Consider the following 23,037-nt stretch of genomic DNA (forward strand, 5'->3'; position numbering starts at 1 on the left):
CACCCAGGTTGTTCTATCAGAAAGACCTCCCTAAAAGCCCCTGTTCACCCAGATCCAACACTCCGTTCTACTCTGCTCAAATTTAATCACGTCCAGTCCATTTTAGTCCAGACTAGTCTAGTCCATTTCAGTCTTGAACAGTTTGTTCAGTCCAGTCTAGTCCAGTTCATTTCAGTCCAGTCTAGTCTAGTCCATTTAAATCTTGAACAGTCTGTTCAGTCCAGTCTAGTCTAGTCCAGATCATTTCAGTCTAGTCCAGTCCAGTCCAGTCCAGTCCAGTCTAGTCCAGTCTAGTCTAGTCCAGTTCATTTCAGTCCAGTCTAGTGCAGTTCATTTCAGTCCAGTCTCATCCAGTCCAGTATAGTCCAGTTCATTTCAGTCCAGTCTAGTCCAGATAATTTCAGTCCAGTCTAGTCCAGTCCAGGCTAGTCCAGTTCATTTCAGTCCAGTCTCGGCCAGATAATTTCAGTCCAGTCTAGTCCAGTCTAGTCCAATCAAGTCTAGTCCAGTCCAGTCTAGTCCAGTTCATTTCAGTCCAGTCTAGTCCAGATAATTTCAGTCCAGTCTAGTCCAGTCCAGTCTAGTCCAGTTCATTTCAGTCCAGTCTAGTCCAGATAATTTCAGTCCAGTCTACTCCAGTCTAGTCCAGTCCAGTCTAGTCCAGTCCAGTCTAGTCCAGTTCATTTCATTTCAGTCCAGTCTCGTCCAGTCTAGTCCAGTTCATTTCAGTCCAGTCTCGTCCAGTCTAGTCCACTCATTTCAGTCCAGTCTAGTCCAGTCCATTTGAGTCCAGTCTAGTCCAGTCCAGTCTAGTCCAGTTCATTTCAGTCCAGTCTCATCCAGTCTAGTCCAGTCTAGTCCAGTCCAGTCTAGTCCAGATCATTTCAGTCCAGTCTAGTCCAGTCTAGTCCAGTCCAGTCTAGTCCAGTTCATTTTTGTATTATATTGTTTATTATGGGCGGTGTATTTCTTGTGTTCTACAATGTGTTTCCCTTTGTTTGTGATCCACAGAAGTGACAGGTTTCTGCTCCAGTCCGTGGATTCCCTACGCTGCCAGGTGCTACCTCCTCCAGCGTACCAAGAAGACCTGGACAGAGGCTCAGACGGAATGTCGGAGGGACGGAGGCGACCTGGCCAGCATCCACAACATTGAGCAGCACAGCTTTGTGATGTCACAGCTGGGATATGGTCAGTGAAACACAGATACGCTCACACGTTAGACAGTGAAAAGGCAAACTCCAACTCTCCCCTTTCCCTCCTCTCCTCAGGGTTAGGGGGTGTTAGGGTTAGGGGTGTTAGAGTTAGGGGTGTTAGAGTTTTGGCCAAGGTTAGGGGTGTAAGGTTTAGGGCCAAGGTTAGGGGATGTAAGGTTTAGGGCCAAGGTTAGGGGTGTTAGGGTTAGGGGTGTAGGGTTAGGGGTGTTAGAGTTAGGGGTAATAGGGTTAGGGCCAAGGTTAGGGTGTGTTAGGGTTAGGGGTGTAAGGGTTAGGGGTGTTAGGGTTAGGGTGTGTTAGGGTTAGGGTGTGTTAGGGTGAGGGGGTGTAAGGGTTAGGGGGTGTAAGGGTTAGGGGGTATTAGGGGTGTTAGGGTTAGAGGGTGTTAGGGTTAGGGGTGTAAGGGTTAGAGGGTGTTAGGGTTAGGGGTGTAAGGGTTAGGGGTTGTTAGGGTTAGGGTGTGTTAGGGTTAGGGTGTGTTAGGGTGAGGGGGTGTAAGGGTTATGGGGTGTTAGAGTTAGGGGTGTTAGGCTTAGGGGGTGTTAGGGTTAGGGTGTGTTAGGGTTAGGGGTGTAGGGTTAGGGGTGTAAGGGTTAGGGTTAGGGGTGTGAGGGTTAGGGCCAAGGTTAGGGGTGTTAGTGTTAGGGCCAAGGTTAGGGGGTGTTAAGGTTAGGGCCAAGGTCAGGGGATGTTAGGGTTAGGGCCAAGGTTAGGGAGTGTTAGGGTTAGGGTGTGTCAGGGTTAAGGCTAACTCCAACTCTCCCCTTTCCCTCCTCTCCTCCTCGCCTCCCCTCCTCTCCTCCTCTCCTCCTTTCCTCTGTCCCAGTGGCCGCTGACGAGCTGTGGATCGGGATGAACGATGTCAAGACGCCACTACTGTTTGAGTGGAGCGACCAATCCGCTGTCACCTTCACCAGGTGGGAGGAAGCCATGCCAATGGAGGGCAACTGTGTCCTGGTCAGGGGAGAGGTATGGTACCATCATCCCCCCTCCACACTGCCCTAACCCTTACACCCCTAACCCTTACACCCCTAAACTTAACACCCCTAACACCCTCTAACCCTTACAACCCCTAACCCTTACACCCCTAACCCTAACACCCCTAACCCTTACACCCCTAACCCTAACACCCCTAACACCCTCTAACCCTTACACCCCTAATCCTAACACCCCTAACCCTAACACCCCTAACCCTAACCCTTACACCCTCTAACCCTAACACCCCTAACCCTTACACCCCTAACCCTTACACCCCTAACCCTAACACCCCTAACACCCCTAACCCTTACACCCCCTAACACTAACACCCCTAACACCCCTAACCCTTACACCCCCTAACACTAACACCCCTAACCCTAACACCCCTAAACCTAACACCCCCTAACACCCCCCAACACCCCCTAACCCTAACACACCCTAACACCCCTAACCTTGGTCCTAACCCTTACACCCCTAGCCCTAACACCCAATAACCCTTACACCCCTAACCATTACACCCCTAACCCTAACACCCCTAACCCTAACCCTAACACCCCTAACCCTTACACCCCTAACAATAACACCCCTAACCTTGGCCCTAACCCTTACACCCCTAACCCTAACACCACCTAACTTTGGCCCTAACCCTTACACCCCTAACCCTAACACCCCTAACCTTGGCCCTAACCCTTACACCCCTAACCCTAACCCTTACACCCCTAACCCTAACACCCCTAACTTTGGCCCTAACCCTTACACCCCCTAACCCTAACACCCCCTAATCTTGGCCCTAACACCCCTAACCTTGGCCCTAACCCTAACACCCCTAACCCTAACACACCCTAACCTTGGCCCTAACCCTAACACCCCTAACCTTGGCCCTAACCCTCACACCCTAACCCTAACCCTTACACCCCATAACCCTTACACCCCCTCACCCTAACACACCCTAACCCTAACACACCCTAACAACCCCTAACCCTTACACCCCCTAACCCTAACACCCTCTAACCCTTACACCCCTAAGCCTAACACCCCTAATACCCCTAACCCTTACACCCCTAACCCTTACACACCCTCACCCTAACACACCCTAACCCTAACACACCCTAACCCTATCCCTTACACCCTCTAACCCTAACACCCCCTAACACCCCGTAACCCTTACACCCCTAACCCTTACACCCCTAACCCTAACACACCCTAACCTTGGCCCTAACCCTATTACCCCATAACCCTAACACATCCTAACCCTAACACCCCTAACTCTAACACCCCTAACCCTTACACCCCTAACCCTAACACCCCTAACCTTGGCCCTAAACCTTACACCCCTAACCTTGGCCCTAACCCTAACACCCCTAACCTTGTCCCCTAACCCTTACACCCCTAACCCTAACACCCCTAACCATTACACCCCTAATCCTTACACCCTCTAACCCTAACACCCCCTAACTCTTACACCCCTAACACCCTCTAACCCTAACACCCCGAACCCTAACACCCTCTAACCCTAACACACCCTAACCCTAACACCCCCTAACCCTAACACACCATAACCCTAACACACCATAACCCTTACACTCCCTAACCCTAACACCCTCTAACCCTAACACCCCTAACCCTAACCCTGACACCCACTAACCCTAACACCCCTAACTCTTACACCCCCCTAACCCTAACACCCCTAACCTTGGCCCTAACCCTTACACCCCTAACCCTAACACCACCTAACTTTGGCCCTAACCATTACACCCCCTAACCCTAACACCCCTAACCTTGGCCCTAACCCTTACACCCCTAACATTAACCCTACACCCCATAACCCTAACACCCCTAACTTAGCTTAACCCTAACCCTAACACCCCTAACCTTGTCCCTAACACCCCCTAACCTTGGACCTAACCCTAACACCCCTAACCCTAACACACCCTAACCTTGGCCCAAACCCTAACACCCCCTAACACTTACACCCCTAACCCTAACACCGTCTAACCCTCACACCCCCTAACCCTTAAAACCCACTAACCCTGACACACCCTAACCCTAACACCCCCTAACCTTGGCCCTAACACTAACACCCCTAACCTTGGCCCTAACCCTAACACCCCTAACCTTGGCCCTAACACTAACACCCCCTAACCTTGGCCCTAACCCTCACACCCCTAACCCTAACCCTTACACCCCTAACCCTAACACCCCTAACCCTAACACCCCTAAGACTAACACCCCTAACACTAACACCCCTAACCCTTACACCCCTCACCCTAACACACCCTAACCCTAAAACACCCTAACCCTAACAACCCCTAACCCTTACACCCCCTAACCCTAACACCCTCTAACCCTAACACACCCTAACCCTAACCCTTACACCCTCTAACCCTAACACCCCCTAACACCCCGTAACCCTTACACCCCTAACCCTAACCCCTTAACCCTAACACCCCTAACCCTAACACACCCTAACCCTAACACCCCTAACCCTAACACCCCTAACCCTAACACCCCCTAACCCTAACACACCATAACCCTAACACACCATAACCCTTACACTCCCTAACCCTAACACCCTAACCCTAACACCCCTAACCCTAACCCTGACACCCACTAACCCTAACACCCCCTAACTCTTACACCCCTAACCCTAACACCCCTAACCTTGGCCCTAACCCTACACCCCTAACCCTAACACCACCTAACTTTGGCCCTAACCATTACACCCCTAACCCTAACACCCCTAACCTTGGCCCTAACCCTTACACCCCTAACATTAACCCTACACCCCATAACCCTAACACCCCCTAACTTAGCCCTAACCCTAACCCTAACACCCCTAACCTTGTCCCTAACACCCCTAACCTTGGACCTAACCCTAACACCCCTAACCCTAACACACCCTAACCTTGGCCCAAACCCTAACACCCCCTAACACTTACACCCCTAACCCTAACACCGTCTAACCCTCACACCCCCTAACCCTTAAAACCCACTAACCCTGACACACCCTAACCCTAACACCCCCTAACCTTGGCCCTAACACTAACACCCCTAACCTTGGCCCTAACCCTAACACCCCTAACCTTGGCCCTAACACTAACACCCCCTAACCTTGGCCCTAACCCTCACACCCCTAACCCTAACCCTTACACCCCCTAACCCTAACACCCCTAACCCTAACACCCCTAAGACTAACACCCCTAACACTAACACCCCTAACCCTTACACCCTCACCCTAACACACCCTAACCCTAAAACACCCTAACCCTAACAACCCCTAACCCTTACACCCCCTAACCCTAACACCCTAACCCTAACACACCCTAACCCTAACCCTTACACCCTCTAACCCTAACACCCCCTAACACCCCGTAACCCTTACACCCCTAACCCTTACACCCCTTAACCCTAACACCCCTAACCCTAACACACCCTAACCCTAACACCCCTAACCCTAACACCCCCCTAACCCTTACACCCCCTAACCTTGGCCCTAACCCTAACACCCCTAACCTTAACACATCCTAACCCTAACACCCCCTAACCTTGGCCCTAAACCTTACACCCCTAACCTTGGCCCTAACTCTAACACCCCTAACCCTTACATCCCCTAAGCTTGGCCCTAACACTAACACCCCTAACCTTGGCCCTAACCCTACACCCCTAACCCTAACATCCCCTAACCTTGGCCCTAAACCTTACACCCCCTAACCTTGGCCCTAACTCTAACACCCCTAACTCTAACACCCCCTAACCCTAACTCCCTAACACCCCCTAACCCTTACACCCCCTAACCCTACACTCTCTAACCCTAACACCCCTAACCCTAACACCCCCTAACCCTAACACCCCCTAACACCCCTAACCCTAACAACCCCTAACCCTTACATCCCCAACCCTAACACCCTCTAACCCTTACACCCCTTAACCCTAACACCCCTAATACCCCTAACCCTTACAACCCCTAACCCTTACACCCTCACCCTAACACACCCTAACCCTAACACACCCTAACCCTAACCCTACACCCTCTAACCCTAACACCCCTAACCCTTACACCCCTAACCCTAACACCCCTAACCCTAACACCCCCTAACCTTGGCCCTAACCCTAACACCGTCTAACCCTCACACCCGTTAACCCTACACCCCCTAACCCTGACACACCCTAACACCCCTAACCTTGGCCCTAACACTACACCCCTAACCCTAACACCCCTAACCCTAACACCCCTAACGCTAACACCCCCTAAGCCTAACACCCCTAACTCTAACACCCCCTAACCCTTACACCCCTCACCCTAACACACCCAAACCCTAACACACCCTAACCCTAACAACCCCTAACCCTAACACCCCTAACTCTAACACCCCTAACCCTTACACCCCTCACCCTAACACACCCTAACCCTAACAACCCCTAACCCTTACACCCCTAACCCTAACACCCTAACCCTAACACCCCTAATACCCCCTAACCCCTTACACCCCCTCACCCTAACACACCCTAACCCTAACACACCCTAACTCTAACACCCCTAACCCTAACACATCCTAACCCTAACATCCCCTAACTCTAACACCCCTAACCCTAACACATCCTAACCCTAACACCCCTAACTCTAACACCCCTAACCCTAACACATCCTAACCCTAACACACCCTAACCTTGGCCCTAAACCTTACACCCCTAACCTTGGCCCTAAACCTTACACCCCTATCCTTGGCCCTAACTCTAACACCCCTAACCCTTACACCCCTAACCATGGCCCTCACCCTAACACCCCTAACCTTGGCCCTAACCCTAAAACCCCTAACCTTGGCCCTAACCCTAACACCCCTAACCTTGGCCCTAACCCTAACACCCCTAACCCTAACACATCCTAACCCTAACACCCCTAACTCTAACACCCCTAACCCTTACACCCCTCACCCTAACACCCCTAACCTTGGCCCTAAGCCTTACACCCCTAACCTTGGCCCTAAACCTTACACCCCTAACCTTGGCCCTAACTCTAACACCCCTAACCCTTACACCCCCTAACCATGGCCCTCACCCTAACACCCCTAACCTTGGCCCTAACCCTAACACCCCTAACCTTGGCCCTCACCCTAACACCCCTTAACCCTAACATCCCCTAACCCTAACACCCCCTTACCCTAACACCCCTAACCTTGGCCTTAACCCTTATACCCCTAACCTTGGCCCTAAGCCTTACACCCCTAACCTTGGCCCTAACTCTAACACCCCCTAACCTACATCCCCTAACCTTGGCCCTAACCCTAACAGCCCCTAACCTTGGCCCTAACCCTTACACCCCTAACCCTAACACCCCTAACCGTAACATCCCCTAACCTTGGCCCTAACTCTAACACCCCCAACTCTAACACCCCTAACCCTAACACCCCTAACCCTTACACCCCCTAACCCTAACACCCCTAACCCTAACACCCCTAACACCCCTAACACCCCTAACCCTTACACCCCTAACCCTTACACCCCTAACCCTAACACCCCTAACACCCTAACCCTAACACCCCTAACCCTAACACCCTAACCCTAACACACCCTAACCCTAACACCCCTAACCCTAACACACCCTAACCCTAACACACCATAACCCTTACACTCCCTAACCCTAACACCCTAACCCTAACACCCCTAACCCTAACCCTGACACCCCTAACCCTAACACCCCTAACTCTAACACCCCTAACCCTTACACCCCTCACCCTAACACACCCAAACCCTAACACACCCTAACCCTAACAACCCCTAACCCTAACACCCCTAACTCTAACACCCCTAACCCTTACACCCCTCACCCTAACACACCCTAACCCTAACAACCCCTAACCCTTACACCCCTAACCCTAACACCCTCTAACCCTAACACCCCTAATACCCCTAACCCTTACACCCCTCACCCTAACACACCCTAACCCTAACACACCCTAACTCTAACACCCCTAACCCTAACACATCCTAACCCTAACATCCCCTAACTCTAACACCCCTAACCCTAACACATCCTAACCCTAACACCCCTAACTCTAACACCCCTAACCCTAACACATCCTAACCCTAACACCCCCTAACCTTGGCCCTAAACCTTACACCCCCTAACCTTGGCCCTAAACCTTACACCCCTATCCTTGGCCCTAACTCTAACACCCCTAACCCTTACACCCCTAACCATGGCCCTCACCCTAACACCCCTAACCTTGGCCCTAACCCTAAAACCCCTAACCTTGGCCCTAACCCTAACACCCCTAACCTTGGCCCTAACCCTAACACCCCCTAACCCTAACACATCCTAACCCTAACACCCCTAACTCTAACACCCCTAACCCTTACACCCCCTCACCCTAACACCCCTAACCTTGGCCCTAAGCCTTACACCCCCTAACCTTGGCCCTAAACCTTACACCCCCCTAACCTTGGCCCTAACTCTAACACCCCTAACCCTTACACCCCTAACCATGGCCCTCACCCTAACACCCCTAACCTTGGCCCTAACCCTAACACCCCCTAACCTTGGCCCTCACCCTAACACCCCTTAACCCTAACATCCCCTAACCCTAACACCCCTTACCCTAACACCCCTAACCTTGGCCTTAACCCTTATACCCCTAACCTTGGCCCTAAGCCTTACACCCCTAACCTTGGCCCTAACTCTAACACCCCCTAACCCTTACATCCCCTAACCTTGGCCCTAACCCTAACACCCCTAACCTTGGCCCTAACCCTACACCCCTAACCCTAACACCCCTAACCCTAACATCCCCTAACCTTGGCCCTAACTCTAACACCCCTAACTCTAACACCCCCAACCCTAACACCCCTAACCCTTACACCCCTAACCCTAACACCCCTAACCCTAACACCCCTAACACCCCTAACACCCCTAACCCTTACACCCCTAACCCTTACACCCCCTAACCCTAACACCCCTAACTCTTACACCCCTAACCCTAACACCCCTAACACCCTAACCCTAACACCCCCAAGCCTAACACCCTAACCCTAACACACCCTAACCCTAACACCCCCTAACCCTAACACACCCTAACCCTAACACACCATAACCCTTACACCCCTAACCCTAACACCCTCTAACCCTAACACCCCCTAACCCTAACCCTGACACCCCTAACCCTAACACCCCTAACCCTAACACCCCTAACCCTTACACCCCCCTAACCCCCTAACACCCCCTAATCCTTACACCCCTAACCCTAACACCCCTAACCTTGGCCCTAACCCTAACACCCCTAACCTTGGCCCTAAACCTTACACCCACTAACCTTGGCCCTAACTCTAACACCCCTAACCCTTACACCCCTAACCATGACCCTAACCCTAACACCCCTAACCTTGGCCCTAACCCTAACACCCCCTAACCTTGGCCCTAACACTAACACCCCCCTAACCCTAACACCCCCCTAACCCTAACACCCCCTTACCCTAACACCCCTAACCTTGGCCTTAACCCTTATACCCCCTAACCTTGGCCCTAAACCTTACACACCCTAACCCTAACACCCCCTAACTTTGGCCCTAACCCTAACACCCCCTAACCCTAACACCCGCTAACTTTGGCCCTAACCCTAACACCCCCTACTGTGACTGTATCTGTCTTGCAGCAGGGCAGGTGGGCTACCCAGGTGTGTAACAACCAGCGTGGCTTCATCTGTATGAAGAAATCTACCTCCCAACCCTCAGGGGACCCGGTGGACACGAACCCAGGCTGCAAATCGGTGAGTGGACAGCCAGGGAGAGCAGAGGTCAGCCAGGGAGAGCAGAGGTCAGCCAGAGAGAGCAGAGGTCAGCGCTATAGAGCAGAGGTCAGCGCTATAGAGCAGAGGTCAGCCAGGGAGAGCAGAGGTCAACCAGGGAGAGCAGAGCTCATGCTCTATAGCGCTGATGTTCTCTCCCCACCGGAGAGTGAGGTTCAAGCCTCGATTCAAGCCTTCCTGATGTCACTCCTACTTCTCCACCTCTGTTTCCAACTGTCTGAATAAAGTAGAAAAAAAACATTCTGTAAATGTGCAAGATTTAGTCAGCTAGCTAGTTGTGTAGTCCCTGGGCAGGTAGATAATCAACATTTACATCAAAAATCTAATCAAATGTAATTTGTCACGTGCGCTGAATACAACAGGATTTCTGGTATAATGGTGTTGATGTGATACATGACCAGCCTTACACCAAGACCAGCTCAAAAGCCTAACAGCTGTTTCTGACCCTGTTTGCCTCTCTGAAGCAGTGGACCAGGCACGGCTCCTTCTGCTACTTCGTGGGACCAGAGATCAAGACCTTTGATGAGGCCAAAGAGACATGCAAGGGCTCACAGTCATATCTGGCAGATGTTTCTAGCAGGTAAGAACGAAACCGGGATATACTTCTCTATATCAAAAATGTGGGTAGATAATACATTGTCTAATGATAATGAGTTCAGGGTGGACCAAGTTCCATTATAATGTATATCTTATTTGGTCCACTGTTATGTCATCACAGTTTTTGCTCTATACTGAAAGTGCTCCATCTTGAACCCTCGGCTGCTGACACCATTTTAGGGCATTGTATTAACAGTGGACTAAAGGACCAACTGCTAAAATAGAGTTTTTGAGTAAAATATACTTTTAACCATAATGTTTCAATATTGTTATAATGATAATGTGTCCATTGTGGATAATGATCCATGATAATGATCTATAATCACATGCCATGATAATGTTCCATGATAATGCTACAATGATAAAGTCTCAAAATAATGTGTCCAGGGTGTATAATGTTATAATAATAATGTTTTCATAATAATGTGTCCAGGGTGGATAATGTTATAATAATAATGTTTTCATAATAATGTGTCCAGGGTAGATAATGTTATAATGATAATTTCTCATAATAATGTGTCCAGGGTGAATAATGGAATAATGATAATGTTTTCATAATAATGTGTCCAGGGTAGATAATGTTATAATGATAATGTTTTCATAATAATGTGCCCAGGTTGGATAATGCTTTCCTGATCAGCCTGGTTGGGTCCAGGCCAGAGCAACACTTCTGGATCGGACTCTCCAACCAGAACCACATCGACTTCTTCAGCTGGACGAACAGCAACAGGGTCAGGTACACCCACTGGAACGCACAGATGCCAGGTAAAGGACAACCTCAGAGATGTATAATAATACTATATATTGTAGTGACAGATGCCAGGTATAGGACAACCTCAGAGATATATAATAATACTATATATTGTAGTGACAGATGCCAGGTATAGGACAACCTCAGGGATATATAATAATACTATATATTGTAGTGACAGATGCCAGGTAAAGGACAACCTCAGAGATATATAATAATACTATATATTGTAGTGACAGATGCCAGGTATAGGATAACCTCAGAGATATATAATAATACTATATATTGTAGTGACAGATGCCAGGTATAGGACAACCTCAGAGATATGTAATAATACTATATATTGTAGTGACAGATGCCAGGTATAGGACAACCTCAGAGATGTATAATAATACTATATATTGTAGTGACAGATGCCAGGTAAAGGACAACCTCAGAGATGTATAATAATACTATATATTGTAGTGACAGATGCCAGGTATAGGACAACCTCAGAGATGTATAATAATACTATATATTGTAGTGACAGATGCCAGGTATAGGACAACCTCAGAGATGTATAATAATACTATATATTGTAGTGACAGATGCCAGGTATAGGACAACCTCAGAGATGTATAATAATACTATATATTGTAGTGACAGATGCCAGGTAAAGGACAACCTCAGAGATGTATAATAATACTATATATTGTAGTGACAGATGCCAGGTAAAGGACAACCTCAGAGATGTATAATAATACTATATATTGTAGTGACAGATGCCAGGTAAAGGACAACCTCAGAGATATATAATAATACTATATATTGTAGTGACAGATGCCAGGTATAGGACAACCTCAGAGATATATAATAATACTATATATTGTAGTGACAGATGCCAGGTATAGGACAACCTCAGAGATGTATAATAATACTATATATTGTAGTGACAGATGCCAGGTATAGGACAACCTCAGAGATGTATAATAATACTATATATTGTAGTGACAGATGCCAGGTATAGGACAACCTCAGAGATGTATAATAATACTATATATTGTAGTGACAGATGCCAGGTATAGGACAACCTCAGAGATGTATAATAATACTATATATTGTAGTGACAGATGCCAGGTATAGGACAACCTCAGAGATGTATAATAATACTATATATTGTAGTGACAGATGCCAGGTAAAGGACAACCTCAGGGATATATAATAATACTATATATGGTAGTGACAGATGCCAGGTAAAGGACAACCTCAGGGATATATAATAATACTATATATTGTAGTGACAGATGCCAGGTAAAGGACAACCTCAGAGATATATAATAATACTATATATTGTAGTGACAGATGCCAGGTAAAGGACAACCTCAGAGATGTATAATAATACTATATATTGTAGTGACAGATGCCAGGTACAGCTCCATGGCAGGAGTCTCACTACAGTTCTATAGTAGGAGTCTCACTACAGTTCTATAGTAGGAGTCTCACTACAGTTCTATAGTAGGAGTCTCACCACAGTTCCATAGTAGGAGTCTCACTACAGTTCTATAGTAGGAGTCTCACCACAGTTCTATAGTAGGAGTCTCACTACAGTTCTATACTAGGAGTCTGACTACAGTTCTATAGTAGGAGTCTCACTACAGTTCTATAGTAGGAGTCTGACTACAGTTCTATATTAGGAGTCTAATACTACAGTTCTATAGTAGGAGTCTCACTACAGCTCCATAGCAGGAGCATGACTACAGTTCTATAGTAGGAGTCTCACTACAGTTCTATAGTAGGAGTCTCACTACAGTTCTATATTAGGAGTCTAATACTACAGTTCTATAGTAGGAGTCTCACTACAGTTCTTTAGTAGGAGCATGACTACAGTTCTATAGTAGGAGTCTCACTACAGTTCTATAGTAGGAGTCTGACTACAGTTCTATAGTAGGAGTCTGACTACAGTTCTATAGTAGGAGTCTCACGACAGTTCTATAGTAGGAGTCTCACTACAGTTCTATAGTATGAGTCTGACTACAGTTCTATAGTAGGGGTCTCACTATAGTTCTTTAGTAGGAGTCTCACTATAGTTCTTTAGTAGGAGCATGACTACAGTTCTATAGTAGGAGTCTCACTATAGTTCTATAGTAGGAGTCTCACTATAGTTCTTTAGTAGGAGTCTCACTACAGTTCTACAGTAGGAGTCTGACTACAGTTCTATAGTAGGAGTCTCACTACAGTTCTATAGTAGGAGTCTCACTACAGTTCTATATTAGGAGTCTCACTACAGTTCTATAGTAGGTTGTCTCATATTACAGTTCTATAGTAGGAGTCTCACTACAGTTCTATAGTAGGAGTCTCACTAAAGTTCTATGTTAGGAGTCTGACTACAGTTATATAGTAGGAGTCTCACTACAGTTATATAGTAGGAGTCTCACTACAGTTATATAGTAGGAGTCTCACTACAGTTCTATAGTAGGAGTCTCACTACAGTTATATAGTAGGAGTCTCACTACAGTTCTATAGTAGGAGTCTCACTACAGTTATATAGTAGGAGTCTCACTACAGTTCTATAGTAGGAGTCTCACTACAGTTATATAGTAGGAGAATGACTACAGTTCTATAGTAGGAGTCTCACTATAGTTCTTTAGTAGGAGTCTCACTACAGTTCTATAGTAGGAGTCTTACTACAGTTCTATAGTAGGAGTCTCACTATAGTTCTATAGTAGGAGTCTCACTATAGTTCTTTAGTAGGAGTCTCACTACAGTTCTACAGTAGGAGTCTTACTACAGTTATATAGTAGGAGTCTCACTACAGTTCTATAGTAGGAGTCTTACGACAGTTCTATAGTAGGAGTCTCACTACAGTTCTATATTAGGAGTCTCACTACAGTTCTATATTAGGAGTCTCACTACAGTTCTATAGTAGGTTGTCTCATATTACAGTTCTATAGTAGGAGTCTCACTACAGTTCTATGTTAGGAGTCTGACTACAGTTATATAGTAGGAGTCTCACTACAGTTCTATAGTAGGAGTCTTACTACAGTTCTACAGTAGGAGTCTTACTACAGTTATATAGTAGGAGTCTCACTACAGTTCTATAGTAGGAGTCTTACTACAGTTCTATAGTAGGAGTCTCACTACAGTTCTATATTAGGAGTCTCACTACAGTTCTATATTAGGAGTCTCACTACAGTTCTATAGTAGGATGTCTCATATTACAGTTCTATAGTAGGAGTCTCACTACAGTTAAATAGTAAGAGTCTCACTACAGTTCTATAGTAGGAGTCTCACTACAGTTCTATAGTAGGAGTCTCACTACAGTTCTATAGTAGGATTCTCACTACAGTTCTATAGTAGGAGTCTCACTACAGTTCTATAGTAGGAGTCTCACCACAGTTCTATAGTAGGAGTCTCACTACAGTTCTATAGTAGGAGTCTCACTACAGTTCTATAGTAGGAGTCTCACTACAGTTCTATAGTAGGAGTCTGACTACAGTTCTATAGTAGGAGTCTCACTACAGTTCTATAGTAGGAGTCTCACTACAGTTCTATAGTAGGAGTCTCACTACAGTTCTATATTAGGAGTCTAATACTACAGTTCTATAGTAGGAGTCTCACTACAGTTCTATAGTAGGAGTCTCACTACAGTTCTATATTAGGAGTCTCACTACAGTTCTATAGTAGGAGTCTGACTACAGTTCTATAGTAGGAGTCTCACTACAGTTCTATAGTAGGAGTCTGACTACAGTTCTATAGTAGGAGTCTCACTACAGTTCTATAGTAGGAGTCTCACTACAGCTCCATAGCAGGAGTCTGACTACAGTTCTATAGCAGGAATCTCACTACAGTTCTATAGGAGACTCATTACAGTTCTATAGTAGGAGTCTCACTTCAGTTCTATAATAGGAGTCTCACTACAGTTCTATAGTAGGAGTCTCACTACAGTTCTATAGTAGGAGTCTCACTACAGTTATATAGTAGGAGTCTCACTACAGTTCTATAGTAGGAGTCTCACTATAGTTCTTTAGTAGGAGCATGACTACAGTTCTATAGTAGGAGTCTCACTACAGTTCTATAGTAGGAGTCTCACTACAGTTCTATAGTAGGAGTCTGACTACAGTTCTATAGTAGGAGTCTCACTACAGTTCTATAGTAGGAGTCTCACTACAGTTCTATAGTAGGAGTCTCACTACAGTTCTATAGTAGGAGTCTGACTACAGTTCTATAGTAGGAGTCTCACTATAGTTCTATAGTAGGAGTCTCACTATAGTTCTTTAGTAGGAGTCTCACTACAGTTCTACAGTAGGAGTCTGACTACAGTTCTATAGTAGGAGTCTCACTACAGTTCTATAGTAGGAGTCTCACTACAGTTCTATATTAGGAGTCTCACTACAGTTCTATATTAGGAGTCTTACTACAGTTATATAGTAGGAGTCTCACTACAGTTCTATATTAGGAGTCTTACTACAGTTCTATAGTAGGAGTCTTACTACAGTTCTATAGTAGGTTGTCTCATATTACAGTTCTATAGTAGGAGTCTCACTACAGTTCTATAGTAGGAGTCTCACTAAAGTTCTATGTTAGGAGTCTGACTACAGTTATATAGTAGGAGTCTCACTACAGTTCTATAGTAGGAGTCTCACTACAGTTCTATAGTAGGAGTCTCACTACAGTTCTATAGTAGGAGTCTCACTACAGTTATATAGTAGGAGTCTCACTACAGTTATATAGTAGGAGTCTCACTACAGTTCTATATTAGGAGTCTTACTACAGTTCTATAGTAGGTTGTCTCATATTACAGTTCTATAGTAGGAGTCTCACTACAGTTCTATGTTAGGAGTCTGACTACAGTTATATAGTAGGAGTCTCACTACAGTTCTATAGTAGGAGTCTCAGTACAGTTATATAGTAGGAGTCTTACTACAGTTCTATAGTAGGAGTCTCACTATAGTTCTATAGTAGGAGTCTCACTATAGTTCTTTAGTAGGAGTCTCACTACAGTTCTACAGTAGGAGTCTTACTACAGTTATATAGTAGGAGTCTCACTACAGTTCTATAGTAGGAGTCTTACTACAGTTCTATAGTAGGAGTCTCACTACAGTTCTATATTAGGAGTCTCACTACAGTTCTATATTAGGAGTCTCACTACAGTTCTATAGTAGGTTGTCTCATATTACAGTTCTATAGTAGGAGTCTCACTACAGTTAAATAGTAAGAGTCTCACTACAGTTCTATAGTAGGAGTCTCACTACAGTTCTATAGTAGGAGTCTCACTACAGTTCTATAGTAGGAGTCTCACTACAGTTCTATAGTAGTTCTATAGTAGAGTCTCACTACAGTTCTATAGTAGGAGTCTCACTACAGTTCTATAGTAGGAGTCTCACTACAGTTCTATAGTAGGAGTCTCACCACAGTTCTATAGTAGGAGTCTCACTACAGTTCTATAGTAGGAGTCTGACTACAGTTCTATAGTAGGAGTCTCACTACAGTTCTATAGTAGGAGTCTGACTACAGTTCTATATTAGGAGTCTAATACTACAGTTCTATAGTAGGAGTCTCACTACAGTTCTATAGTAGGAGTCTCACTACAGCTCCATAGCAGGAGCATGACTACAGTTATATAGTAGGAGTCTCACTACAGTTCTATAGTAGGAGTCTCACTACAGTTCTATATTAGGAGTCTAATACTACAGTTCTATAGTAGGAGTCTCACTACAGTTCTATAGTAGGAGTCTCACTACAGTTCTATAGTAGGAGTCTCACTACAGTTCTATAGTAGGAGTCTCACTACAGTTCTATAGTAGGAGTCTCACTACAGTTCTATAGTAGGAGTCTCATGACTACAGTTCTATAGTAGGAGTCTCACTACAGTTCTATAGTAGGAGTCTCACTACAGTTCTATATTAGGAGTCTCACTACAGTTCTATAGTAGGAGTCTCACTACAGTTCTATAGTAGGAGTAGGAGTCTCACTACAGTTCTATATTAGGAGTCTCACTACAGTTCTACTAGTTCTATAGTAGGAGTCTGACTACAGTTCTATAGTAGGAGTCTCACTACAGTTCTATAGTAGGAGTCTGACTACAGTTCTATAGTAGGAGTCTCACTACAGTTCTATAGTAGGAGTCTCACTACAGCTCCATAGCAGGAGTCTGACTACAGTTCTATAGCAGGAATCTCACTACAGTTCTATAGGAGACTCATTACAGTTCTATAGTAGGAGTCTCACTTCAGTTCTATAATAGGAGTCTCACTACAGTTCTATAGTAGGTTGTCTCATATTACAGTTCTATAGTAGGAGTCTCACTACAGTTCTATAGTAGGAGTCTCACTAAAGTTCTATGTTAGGAGTCTGACTACAGTTATATAGTAGGAGTCTCACTACAGTTCTATAGTAGGAGTCTCACTACAGTTCTATAGTAGGAGTCTCACTACAGTTATATAGTAGGAGTCTCACTACAGTTCTATAGTAGGAGTCTCACTACAGTTCTATAGTAGGTTGTCTCATATTACAGTTCTATAGTAGGAGTCTCACTACAGTTCTATAGTAGGAGTCTCACTAAAGTTCTATGTTAGGAGTCTGACTACAGTTATATAGTAGGAGTCTCACTAAAGTTCTATGTTAGGAGTCTGACTACAGTTCTATATTAGGAGTCTCACTACAGTTCTATAGTAGGAGTCTGACTACAGTTCTATAGTAGGAGTCTCACTACAGTTCTATAGTAGGAGTCTGACTACAGTTCTATAGTAGGAGTCTCACTACAGTTCTATAGTAGTCTCACTACAGTTATATAGTAGGAGTCTCACTACAGTTCTATAGTAGGAGTAGTTATAGTAGGAGTCTCACTACAGTTCTATAGTAGGAGTCTCACTACAGTTATATAGTAGGAGTCTCACTACAGTTCTATAGTAGGAGTCTCACTACAGTTCTATAGTAGGAGTCTCACTACAGTTCTATAGTAGGAGTCTTACTACTACAGTTCTATAGTAGGAGTCTCACTACAGTTCTATAGTAGGAGTCTCACTACAGTTCTATAGTAGGAGTCTCACTACAGTTCTTTAGTAGGAGTCTCACTACAGTTCTACAGTAGGAGTCTTACTACAGTTATATAGTAGGAGTCTCACTACAGTTCTATAGTAGGAGTCTTACTACAGTTCTATAGTAGGAGTCTCACTACAGTTCTATATTAGGAGTCTCACTACAGTTCTATATTAGGAGTCTCACTACAGTTCTATAGTAGGTTGTCTCATATTACAGTTCTATAGTAGGAGTCTCACTACAGTTCTATAGTAGGAGTCTCACTACAGTTCTATAGTAGGAGTCTCACTACAGTTCTATAGTAGGAGTCTCACTACAGTTCTATAGTAGGAGTCTCACTACAGTTCTATAGTAGGAGTCTCACTACAGTTCTATAGTAGGAGTCTCACTACAGTTCTATAGTAGGAGTCTCACTACAGTTCTATAGTAGGAGTCTCACTACAGTTCTATAGTAGGAGTCTCACTACAGTTCTATAGTAGGAGTCTCACTACAGTTCTATATTAGGAGTCTCACTACAGTTCTATAGTAGGAGTCTCACTACAGTTCTATAGTAGGAGTCTCACTACAGTTCTATAGTAGGAGTCTCACTACAGTTCTATAGTAGGAGTCTCACTACAGTTCTATAGTAGGAGTCTCAGTTCTATATTAGAGTCTCACTACAGTTCTATAGTAGGAGTCTCACTACAGTTCTATAGTAGGAGTCTCACTATAGTTCTATAGTTCTATAGGGAGTCTCACTACAGTTCTATAGTAGGAGTCTGACTACAGTTCTATAGTAGGAGTCTCACTACAGTTCTATAGTAGGAGTCTCACTACAGTTCTATAGTAGGAGTCTCACTACAGTTCTATAGTAGGAGTCTCACTACAGTTCTATAGTCTCACTACAGTTCTATAGTAGGAGTCTCACTACAGTTCTATAGTAGAGTCTCACTACAGTTCTATAGTAGGAGTCTCACTACAGTTCTATAGTCACTACAGTTCTATAGTAGGAGTCTCACTACAGTTCTATAGTAGGAGTCTCACTACAGTTCTATAGTAGGAGTCTCACTACAGTTCTATAGTAGGAGTCTCACTACAGTTCTATAGTAGGAGTCTCACTACAGTTCTATAGTAGGAGTCTCACTACAGTCTATAGTTCTATAGTAGGAGTCTCACTACAGTTCTATAGTAGGAGTCTCACTATAGTAGGAGTCTCACTAGTTCTATAGTAGGAGTCTCACTACAGTTCTATAGTAGGAGTCTCACTACAGTTCTATAGTAGGAGTCTCACTACAGTTCTATAGTAGGAGTCTCACTACAGTTCTATAGTAGGAGTCTCACTACAGTTCTATAGTAGGAGTCTCACTACAGTTCTATAGTAGGAGTCTCACTACAGTTCTACAGTTCTATAGTAGGAGTCTCACTACAGTTCTATAGTAGGAGTCTCACTACAGTTCTATAGTAGGAGTCTCACTACAGTTCTATAGTAGGAGTCTGACTACAGTTCTATAGTAGGAGTCTCACTACAGTTCTATAGTAGGAGTCTCACTACAGTTCTATAGTAGGAGTCTGACTACAGTTCTATAGTAGGAGTCTCACTACAGTTCTATAGTAGGAGTCTCACTACAGTTCTATAGTAGGAGTCTCACTACAGCTCTATAGTAGGAGTCTGACTACAGTTCTATAGTCTCACTACAGTTCTATAGGAGACTCATTACAGTTCTACAGTTCTCACTAGTTCTAGGAGTCTCACTACAGTTCTATATAGTAGGAGTCTCACTACAGTTCTATAGTAGGAGTCTCACTACAGTTCTATAGTAGGAGTCTCACTACAGTTCTTTAGTAGGAGTCTCACTACAGTTCTTCAGGAGTCTCACTACAGTTCTATAGTAGGAGTCTCACTACTGTTATATAGTAGGAGTCTCACTACAGTTCTATAGTAGGAGTCTCACTACAGTTCTTTAGTAGGAGTCTCACTACAGTTCTATAGTATGAGTCTCACTACAGCTATATAGTAGGAGTCTCACTACAGTTCTATAGTATGAGTCTCACTACAGCTATATAGTAGGAGTCTCACTACGGTTCTATAGTAGGAGTCTCACTACAGTTCTATAGTAGGAGTCTCACTACAGTTCTATAGTAGAGTCTGACTACAGTTCTATAGTAGGAGTCTCACTACAGTTCTATAGTAGGAGTCTCACTACAGTTCTATAGTAGGAGTCTCACTACAGTTCTATAGTAGGAGTCTCACTACAGTTCTATAGTAGGAGTCTCACTACAGTTCTATAGTAGGAGTCTCACTACAGTTCTATAGTAGGAGTCTCACTATAGTTCTTTAGTAGGAGTCTCACTACAGTTCTATAGTAGGAGTCTCACTACAGTTCTATAGTAGGAGTCTCACTACAGTTCTATAGTAGGAGTCTCACTAAAGTTCTATGTTAGGAGTCTGACTACAGTTATATAGTAGGAGTCTCACTACAGTTCTATAGTAGGAGTCTCACTACAGTTCTATAGTAGGAGTCTCACTACAGTTATATAGTAGGAGTCTCACTACAGTTATATAGTAGGAGTCTCACTACAGTTCTATAGTAGGAGTCTCACTACAGTTCTATAGTAGGAGTCTCACTACAGTTATATAGTAGGAGTCTCACTACAGTTCTATAGTAGGAGTCTCACTACAGTTCTATAGTAGGAGTCTCACTACAGTTCTATAGTAGGAGTCTCACTACAGTTCTATAGTAGGAGTCTCACTACAGTTCTATAGTAGGAGTCTCACTATAGTTCTTTAGTAGGAGTCTGACTACAGTTCTATAGTAGGAGTCTCACTACAGTTCTATAGTAGGAGTCTCACTACAGTTCTATAGTAGGAGTCTGACTACAGTTCTATAGTAGGAGTCTCACTACAGTTCTATAGTAGGAGTCTCACTACAGTTCTATAGTAGGAGTCTGACTACAGTTCTATAGTAGGAGTCTCACTATAGTTCTTTAGTAGGAGTCTCACTACAGTTCTATAGTAGGGAGTCTCAGTTCTATAGTAGGAGTTCTACAGTTCTAGGAGTCTCACAGTTCTATAGTAGGAGTCTCACTAAAGTTCTATGTTAGGAGTCTGACTACAGTTATATAGTAGGAGTCTCACTACAGTTCTATAGTAGGAGTCTCACTACAGTTCTATAGTAGGAGTCTCACTACAGTTATATAGTAGGAGTCTCACTCCAGTTCTATAGTAGGAGTCTCACTACAGTTCTATAGTAGGAGTCTCACTACAGTTATATAGTAGGAGAATGACTACAGTTCTATAGTAGGAGTCTCACTATAGTTCTTTAGTAGGAGTCTCACTACAGTTCTATAGTAGGAGTCTTACTACAGTTCTATAGTAGGAGTCTCACTACAGTTCTATAGTAGGATTCTCACTACAGTTCTATAGTAGGAGTCTCACTACAGTTCTATAGTAGGAGTCTCACTACAGTTCTTTAGTAGGAGTCTCACTACAGTTCTTCAGGAGTCTCACTACAGTTCTATAGTAGGAGTCTCACTACAGTTCTATAGTAGGAGTCTCACTACAGTTCTATAGTAGGAGTCTCACTACAGTTCTATAGTAGTAGGTAGTCTCACTACAGTTCTATAGTATGAGTCTCACTACAGTTATAGTAGGAGTCTCACTACAGTTCTATAGTATGAGTCTCACTACAGTTATATAGTAGGAGTCTCACTACAGTTCTATAGTAGGAGTCTCACTACAGTTCTATAGTAGGAGTCTCACTACAGTTCTATAGTAGGAGTCTCACTACAGTTATATAGTAGGAGTCTCACTACAGTTCTATAGTAGGAGTCTCACTACAGTTCTATAGTAGGAGTCTCACTACAGTTGTATAGTAGGAGTCTCACTACAGTTCTATAGTAGGAGTCTCACTACAGTTCTATAGTAGGAGTCTCACTCAGTTCTATAGTTCTATAGTTCTAGGAGTCTCACTACAGTTCTATATAGTTCTATAGTAGGAGTCTACAGTTCTATAGTAGGAGTCTCACTACAGTTCTATAGTAGGAGTCTCACTACAGTTCTATAGTAGGAGTCTCACTACAGTTCTATAGTAGGAGTCTCACTACAGTTCTATAGTAGGAGTCTCACTACAGTTCTATAGTAGGAGTCTCACTACACTACAGTTCTATAGTAGGAGTCTCACTACAGTTCTATAGTAGGAGTCTCACTACAGTTCTATAGTAGGAGTCTCACTACAGTTCTATAGTAGGAGTCTCACTACAGTTCTATAGTACTGACTACAGTTCTATAGTAGGAGTCTCACTACAGTTCTATAGTAGGAGTCTCACTACAGTTCTATAGTAGGAGTCTCACTACAGTTCTATAGTAGGAGTCTCACTACAGTTCTATAGTAGGAGTCTCACTAGTTCTATAGTAGGAGTCTCACTACAGTTCTATAGTAGGAGTCTCACTACAGTTCTATAGTAGGAGTCTCACCACAGTTCTATAGTAGGAGTCTCACTACAGTTCTATAGTAGGAGTCTCACTACAGTTCTATAGTAGGAGTCTCACTACAGTTCTATAGTAGGAGTCTCACTACAGTTCTTCAGTAGGAGTCTCACTACAGTTCTATAGTAGGAGTCTCACTACAGTTCTATAGTAGGAGTCTCACTACAGTTCTATAGTAGGAGTCTGACTACAGTTCTATAGTAGGAGTCTCACTA

The 23,037-nt window shown here is 44.4% G+C and overlaps 1 protein-coding gene across 1 annotated transcript in view; it reads left to right on the plus strand.

Annotated features, from left to right (window-relative positions):
• LOC112236794 (macrophage mannose receptor 1) overlaps positions 1–23,037 on the plus strand; it is a 96,210-nt gene that overhangs the window by 15,088 nt on the left and 58,085 nt on the right. The window contains 5 exon segments of the mRNA XM_042307920.1: positions 1,012–1,188; positions 2,041–2,183; positions 9,839–9,952; positions 10,459–10,571; positions 11,205–11,353. Coding sequence (XP_042163854.1) covers positions 1,012–1,188; positions 2,041–2,183; positions 9,839–9,952; positions 10,459–10,571; positions 11,205–11,353 — 696 coding nt within the window.

This window comes from Oncorhynchus tshawytscha, linkage group LG28 (genome assembly GCF_018296145.1).
Source record: "Oncorhynchus tshawytscha isolate Ot180627B linkage group LG28, Otsh_v2.0, whole genome shotgun sequence".
Classification (NCBI taxonomy): domain Eukaryota; kingdom Metazoa; phylum Chordata; class Actinopteri; order Salmoniformes; family Salmonidae; genus Oncorhynchus; species Oncorhynchus tshawytscha.